Source organism: Astyanax mexicanus, chromosome 15, assembly GCF_023375975.1.
Source record: "Astyanax mexicanus isolate ESR-SI-001 chromosome 15, AstMex3_surface, whole genome shotgun sequence".
NCBI lineage: Eukaryota > Metazoa > Chordata > Actinopteri > Characiformes > Acestrorhamphidae > Astyanax > Astyanax mexicanus.
Window position 1 is genome coordinate 31,403,417 of NC_064422.1, and position 8,103 is coordinate 31,411,519.

Genomic DNA, 8,103 nt, shown 5'->3' on the forward strand with positions numbered 1-8,103 from the left:
CAGTGACACTGACGTGGTGATGGTTGTGTGTTAGTGTGTGCGATGCTGGTAAAAGTGGATCTGATACAGCAGCGCTGCTGGAGTTTTTAAACACTGTGTCTACTTACTGTTTACTCTGACACTCCTACCTAGCTGCTCCACCTTGTAGGCCTTCATCAGTAGTGAGACTGGTGAAGACTGTCAGAAACAAAAATGGGGACATGTTCTATTTCAAGTTCTTTTTTTCTTTTAATATAAGGCACAATGTGAACACTGGTCATTAACAAATCTCCCATAACACTTTTACCATATTCATACATTTGGCCTTACACACATTGTAACATCTTGTGTTGTATAATTACTCACAGATCAGTTGCCATAAAGTACTAAATCATACAGTAAACATTTCCCTGTGCTAAATTAAGCCTTAAAGCTTAAAACCTTTAAATTAAAGTTCCTGAGAGATTGGCATGCTGAGCACAATCATCACATACACACTCTCTCATTACTCACAATTAAGAATGGCTCTAAAATCTATAAACTTCTATAAGTCTATGTATAGAATTACTCAACACTGACTACAGGCATCATGAAAGGCTTACTGACCAATTTCAGCAGATTGGTCCAATAATAATAATAATAATAAAAAGAGTAAAATAATTTTCAGTGTATTAATTTATGTAAACCAATGTTTTAAATCCACAATTCCAGCCCCTTCCACTAGAAGTCACACTTTACACTTTATTCAGTTACAACTTGCATCTTACCAGAGAAAGGTAGTTATTTTTCTACAGCTTTTTCCCCAGCCATAGTTAGTAATAAAGATAGACAGTCTAGAGGTCTTTGGAGAGAGGGCTGAAGGCCCAAACTTGAAGCCATTCATTTTTTTTTTCCTTACAAGATTTTTGTCAAAATCAATTGTTAATCATTAAGAAAAAACAGCAATATGTACCACATGTCTGCATACAAGCATAAAATATGATGATCCATATGGTCCACCTCATGCAGTCCCTCAAACCCTAGAAGCATTAGTGTAACCAGCATCACAAGCCCTTGTTGAAGTAGACATATTTGACCTTCTCTCCATACTGGGAAAGGATGGACTCTCTGAGCTCTGGCTCCAGCTTGGACACAGCCATAGAGCTGAAAAACAGAAGGAACTGGATCAGGTTCTTATACAGAGATATGCCCAGTACATGCTAATTACAGGTTAGCTGATGTGTATTATTATCCACTCTGCGGTTGTGATTACATCAAGTTAAATGTCTGGGATTAAGTCCTAATGGGCTTTTATTCTGACATTTACCATTGCTGTGGAAACAGTGAACAGGCCGCTGGCACCATGAAGATCAGGCTGAAAGACAGAGGGCACAGCCGATGAGAGTATTCGAATAGTAACAGTCAGTAATCACTGAATATTATTTAAAAAGAAAAAAAAAAGTCACTTACAATACTCCAACCATCATAACTTGCAATGGTCCATGGAGAAATGTAATTTTCTGTAAATATATAAATATAAACAATATAAGGTATTACATAGCTTTTTCTTTTTTTTCTTTTTTTTACATAAAAGACTACAATGGAAAAGGAGAAGAGCGCACTGCCATACATACCTGCATAAATCTGTATTTTTCTAGTCTTTGCATTATAATAGGAAGAATAACTGTAGAGAAAAAGAGCAAAACAAGTCAGGATTTGTGCAGAAAATGGCATTAATTGGCTTTAGTGCATGTTGACTGCCTGTTTTTTTATATATATTTATAAATTAAATTAAAAGACCAGCACAAAAAGTGTACATACACTAGGCTTATACCGAATACAGAACTACTGACATAATTAACATGTGATTCATTACAATGTTGTATAGCTGCCAATTAAGTGCAACTGATGAAATACATCCAGTTTTTATGTTGTGTTTAACTCAGCTATATTTAAAAGGAGTTTACACAAACTTCAAATTAATGAACACACAATCATAACTATACATGATTTCTAAATGACATGTATTTATAGACTAAAATAAGGGCTGCTATCTTTACTATTTTACTAAATGTAACTTGCATCAATCACATAGTCATATAATGTACATGGGACTGTGCAGTATGTTACATTAGTGCCACTCTGCCACAGTAAAACCCTCTTCTCTGACTGCTGTCTGACTGTACTTACTCATGCCTGGCGCTGCCATGGTGACTCGAGAAATCACCACCTGTGTGATGCCCTTTGCTGCAGCTTTCTGTGGCAAAGAGAAGGAAAGACACAGGGCTGATTATCAGAATAGTGTGAAAAGGCTTGATCAGACATAGTAAAAATGTTATCTTATCACATCCTTCTACATAATAGCAGTGGTGTTTAACCTGCCCTCCAAGGACATGCAGTCAGTCCACCTCCTGGGGCAGGTAATTAGGGACTACAGACTCTTGGCTACACTTTGGGACTGTTTTATTGTGTTCATAACTTACATTTACATTACAAGCCTGAATAATGCATTCAGATTTTTTGCTCAGATTCACAGCATGCATATGCACTAGGGCTAAAAGACAAACCACAGCAGTGTAATACAAAATGCCATATTGTGATTGCATTGCCGATTGCAACTGGAATATATGTCTTGTGATATATTATATATCATACATCGTCACAATCACGCAAAAAAAAAAAATCTTCATTTTGTCATTTTCTACTTTTTGGCATAACTTTGCAATTGTTTATTATATTTATACTGTGCCAAATGTCTTATATTGATGCATGGCTTAATATAAATATTTCCAAAAGAACTTAAAACGTAATTTCCATTGAAAGGTAAGTTTTTCCCCCTTCTTCTATAAAGTTGATATTTAAAAAAAAAATGAATTTGTTTACATTTGTTTGTATGACCCCACTGATATATCTCTATACTGAAGAACTAATATAATAAGATAAGTCTATAATGCCCAAAGTACACAAGATAATTAGATAATTATAAAATATATACGCTGGTATGAACTTCTAATCAAGAAGGTTCAAATTTAAGGTGCCAATGAAATGGCACAAAAAGCCAAATAAGTTACCAGTGGAAATACCCATATGCTTTGCATCAGATATCTAGAAACATTACCATTATTACTTACCCTAGAGTGGCCGAGCTTATTGCCATTTTCATCTGTTACAGCAATGCCATTCAGGATTTCCCTGCATGTAAAAGAAGTAAAGTGAACATGATAAAACTGCACTGGAAAAAGTAGAATACATGGAGATCATTAAACAGTATGGCACTCACTGTTGCCTCATCATGGGGATGTTTACACAGTTAGCTGCAGCCACGGCTACAAAAGGCACCCAGCGAGCCACCAGAGGCGGAGCTTTCTGCAGAGACAGCAATTAGCAACAACATTAATTATCAAGCATTAAGACGCTTCAGTTCCCTTTCTAATTTGTTGATGAAACGATTGTGTAATCAGCAGTCTCAAGTGACAACAGTTTAATATTTACTAATATAGATACTGCTTATTTTAATAAAACAAATATTAAATATTAATGTCTGCATACATGATTAACTGAGATGGGAGTACCTTTGTGTAGAGGTTCAGACCCACAGCAGTGGCCAGTGCAGTGCTTGTCGCTGTTGCATAAGCCACACCGATCTGCCTGGAAGATGCAGAAGAACACAAAGAAAATCTGTTTATACAAAATCCATATTTATCCTTTTCTAAGAGATTAATATAGTAAAAATTAAAATGCCACTCTGACAAAAACTGAGCCCTTTTATAATACATTTATAACAAATAACCGATTTTTCTGATTTCTACAGAGAAGAAAAACTGGTTGATTTATGGTCATTCATTGACAGGGCACAATTATCAATAAGAATTTTATACACAATTTAAAAATATGGAAATATATTGAATCAATGGGGTTTACTTTGGTGTGATTGGAGAAGCCGCATTGCGGTTGGTGTAGTTGACCAGAGCGTTGAAGGACTGATTAACCCACTGCCAAAACACCACAGCAGGAACTGTCCTGAGGGACCACACACAAATACAGAGGAGTTTTAGAAATAACAGATATTAACACGTGCAACAACAATACAAAAGATACAAATGCCTCCAACATCTGGAGAACAACTAAAGAACAGAGCCACTGGTATATATGGTCACCAGTACTGTTCCATACCAGTTCCATTTTTTAATTATTTTTTTTAAATAACAAAATATTATGTGATTATGAGAGACCTGTAGAATTGCAGCATGAAGCCCGTGATGGCCATGCCCCCAGGCACTTGGAAAGACATTCTGCCGATCAGATTCATCCTGTCGCCAGTGTCAGGGTGAAATGCTGAGTCATAGAGCTTCTTGGCATAATGCAGCTGTTCCACAGTGGTACCTGGAGGGGTAGACCCTGCTCTGGAGGAAGGCAAAGATAGGGGCAGAGGGGAGAGAGGGAAAGAAGAGGAGAGGGAGAGAGAAATAAAGAAAGAGAGAGAGAGTGTGAGAATCACTGAACTGAACAGCACAAGTCTATAATTTATTAGACTCAAGTGAGTCATTTATTTGCAAAAAATAAAAATAGATTTTGGTCATCACCAATTTAAATAAATCTTGTGTAACTGTTTATTATCTCTCTCAGGCCTTGTGTAGAGAAACTATGAAAAATGTACCGGTCTATGATAATAACAGAGAAAATGATGACAGTGCAGTACACACTTCTCCAATTAACATGAAAAACATGCAGCGTGCATTTTGTACAATTTCTGGGATTCTGCTGGCTCTGTGTTTACCTGCAGCTCTCTACTAAGGCTTTGGCTTCATCCAGTTTGGAGTCAGGCAGGAGGGCAGTGCGGCAGTCTGTAATGTTGAAGAAATGTTTGAGACGTCCCATGAAGGTGGACTGGTCCCAGCGCGGGGCGTCAATATTGAAGCCAGTCAGATCCGCCATGGTGTCTTCAGTCTCCCGACAGTAAATCAACACAGCAGAGAACTTTAGATAAATCATAATAAACCTTATACATCATTACAATTAAGGGTTAATCTATGAATGTTTATTAATGCACAAAAAATATGTTCTTTTTCGTAGAGTTACACTTTTGTAACTCTGAAGCTCGCCTGAATTTAAGATACACCATTATACAACCCAACCTACAACTGCTGCACCTGTATTATGTGGTCAATTACCACAGACAATAATAAAAAAAGTCTTCCTGTACTTAATAAAGGACAGAAACTGTTTTCACTCAAAACACATTTTGCTTTGGCCAATGGTTTGTGGGTTTTTTTTTTTGTAGGTACAAAAATATATGTATATATTGTGCATGGTATTTAATCCCATGGTACATTGGTATGTTCAAAAACACTGTGTTTCATTAATCTAGGGGTTTCCAACCTTTTTATAAAGCACTACCCACCACAGAATATTCAGCCGCCCACATGAACATTGGATCAATAATTTAAAATCTACACAAATACAGCACAACAATCAATGTAGACCATTGAACTAACTGACAGGCTCAGGACTGCCTCAGGATCTTTTGGTGTGAAAGATCACATAACCATGTTATTAACATAACTAGCCTGCTAATCCACCAGCTACATTACACTAATCAATGAGGTTGACCTAAATATAATGTTTTATTTCTAGCAAACAATTTACATTATATCAGTTGCATCTTATATTTGCAATACAGAAAAGAAGATCAACATTTTGAGCAGTATCACTGCAGCCTCCAAAAAAAAAAACACTTCGAAATTAATTAACAAATTAACAATTAACAAATTAATTGAACAAAAAACCTTAACATTATTTATGTGATTTAACTGTGCAAACTATAAACTTTAATACACTGATCCAAAAAACTCACAGTGAAAACTCACTGTGAAAATACAGAATTGTGAGTAGAGAGCTGGTCAGTATAATTATTAATTTAAACGTGTAACTTAAAGCAGCTGACGGTGTTGTACATTAGTCTTCCTGTCTTCACATTTTTACAATGGCCTACTAGAAGGTCAAAGGTGTCTAAAGTTACAACCTAAATGTGCAGAATAGTCACGAGTGATGCTGAACGGCTGCCAAATTCTATCGGGCAAAGGCCAGTCAGGTACACAAAAACAAGGTAAAGAGATCAAGAGTCTTGCAGAGGTCTGAAGATGCATTCTGCTGCATGTCACTGAGTGCACAGAGAGAATGCTGACCCACTCACAGAGTTTGAACTGGTCACAAGCAGTTAAGTTTGCTTAACCTGTTTAGTTCATACAATGAATTGTATTCCCTTTGCCCCCTGACTCTTAGCTTTCCTGAGAGTGCACCAGGAGGTCTATATAAACAATTATTTATCTAGTTAAACAGAGAGTATGTGCACCTTTATGAACAAGACAGAGTTTCAGATCTTAATTACATCATAAAACAGAGAGTGCAGCTAATATTGGAGAAGACAAAACGGAGTACACAGATCAGAACTAGGTCACTGTGCTGTGTTATCACAATCTCTCTGTACTAGCAAAAGCTGTATTTACTTGGTGGGTAATCTACTAATGCATATGGTCATTAATTGACCAAAAGAACAAAAAAAAAGATCCTACAAAGCGTGTGTTACACCACTCAAGTTTGGGAATATAATGGGGCCAAATTATTTATTTCAAGGCGTCAAGTTCAGAAACCAGAGCTGCATCCGAGTTCTGGGTTTGAGCAGGAGTAGTAGCCAAATAACACACAGGATATGTTCCCTATGGCTTTGCTGCTATTGCAATCTAATTATTTCATTTTAGCACCTGTGACCTTTTAGATAAAACTGGGGTGTCATGCAGCAAATGCAACTTTAGCTGAATGGTATGTTTGGGGAATAGACCCCACATAAGGGGAAACATTTTTTCTATTATTTAGTAGTTGTATTATAACTGAGTGGACATAAACAGTATACTAATTGTCAGTGTTGAACAATAAAGTTGCCCTTCCATTTTTTCTGAATTATCTGGGGATGCACCAATATAGGATTTCTTTGCCAAGGCTGATATCCGATATTAAACGTATATATCTGCCGATGCCTAAAAATACACATTTATAACTTACAAAGAGGACAGACACCCCAGTATAGCTTTAATACTTTAAAATGAATGAAAATATATACAAATATAAATAAATTAATTTTAATTAAAGTAGCACTTTAGTATATTTAGATTGTACTGTGTCAGTATTGCACAGTCCTGTCTGTTAAATTGTCTCATGTCGTCTGTATTTTTATTGTATTTATTGTAGTGTTCTAGTTATATGTTGCACAATGTGTTGCATGTTAGCAGTTTATGTTTTTCTATTGAATGTAAAGAAGGTTTTATTTCTCTGCTGTAAATCTGGTGTTTTGGAGCTGTTTTTCATTGGACAGCAACGATAAACATTCAATACAGTGTCTGTTAATCAATGTCCTCATATATGATTGTATTGTAACTGTATGTACTAAACATATATTCAAGAATACTAGCAGGCATCAAAGTGTGTGTTAACATGCTAGGCCAGCAAATGTGACGCTAAACTTTAAACACAACACATTTATGATCATTAAAGCTATAAAAGTTATCTGACAAACACAGGGCCTGAACCAAGGCCATAGTTCATAGACTGTGTTAATAGAAAACGGATATATTTGATATGTAGGATAAACAGCTTTAGGTGCTCTATATGCAAAAAAATATAAAAAAGAACTGTGCTTTATTATTGTTTAATTTACAATAAAAGATTTTAAACTGTGCACCCAGACAAAAGGGCTCAGACATCCACTCCTGGGTGACACAGTTATGGAATAAGTTGTGATTTTTTTTTATCTCAGACACAGACCTAATTCAGAACTGCATGTTACCCCTTTCTCTTGGGGTTAATTTTGCATTACAGCACTCTTTAGCTGTACAGAAACTGAATTTAGCAGACTGTCTGACTGCTGGTCTGCTGTTCCTGCACGTTGTCTCACTACTACACACACAGCAGACACACACACTACCCGAAACCAGCTGCAGGAGTTAAACTGAGTGATTAATCTTTACAGAACCGGTAACTGTATTAAAATAAAGCACTTACAGTGAGTTACCCCTCCTTACACCAGTGCAGGTCCCGAGCTTTAGCGGCTTCAGCAGCACAACAACGTGTTTCTAGCTGGCACCCGATGAT

The 8,103-nt window shown here is 36.5% G+C and overlaps 1 protein-coding gene across 3 annotated transcripts; it reads right to left on the reverse strand.

Annotated features, from left to right (window-relative positions):
• Positions 1-700: 700 nt before the first annotated feature.
• sfxn2 (sideroflexin 2) lies at positions 701-8,103 on the reverse strand. Of its 3 annotated transcripts, none has more exons than XM_015608354.3 (12): positions 8,014-8,103; positions 4,736-4,905; positions 4,191-4,361; positions 3,880-3,978; positions 3,531-3,606; positions 3,239-3,324; positions 3,090-3,150; positions 2,149-2,215; positions 1,593-1,642; positions 1,429-1,478; positions 1,286-1,333; positions 701-1,122 (listed from the first exon to the last, which is right to left on the reverse strand). In XM_015608354.3, the coding sequence occupies exons 2-12, from the start codon at positions 4,891-4,893 to the stop codon at positions 1,023-1,025; spliced, it is 966 nt and encodes a 321-aa protein (XP_015463840.1). In that variant the 5' UTR covers positions 4,894-4,905; positions 8,014-8,103; the 3' UTR covers positions 701-1,022. The 3 variants fall into 3 exon arrangements, with proteins under 3 accessions (XP_015463840.1, XP_015463841.1, XP_049320255.1); XM_015608355.3 differs by having other exon boundaries at positions 4,736-4,935; XM_049464298.1 differs by having other exon boundaries at positions 4,736-4,914; positions 8,016-8,098.

Excerpts from the sequence above, each read along its gene's own strand:
- sfxn2 (XM_015608354.3), bottom strand. The coding sequence starts at position 4,893 with ATGGCGGATCTGACTGGCTTCAATATTGACGCCCCGCGCTGGGACCAG. Across the intron at positions 3,979-4,190 it reads TTCATGCTGCAATTCTACAG|GACAGTTCCTGCTGTGGTGT; the intron begins GTCTCTCATAAT and ends GTGGTCCCTCAG. Across the intron at positions 3,151-3,238 it reads ATCCCCATGATGAGGCAACA|GGAAATCCTGAATGGCATTG; the intron begins GTGAGTGCCATA and ends TTTTACATGCAG.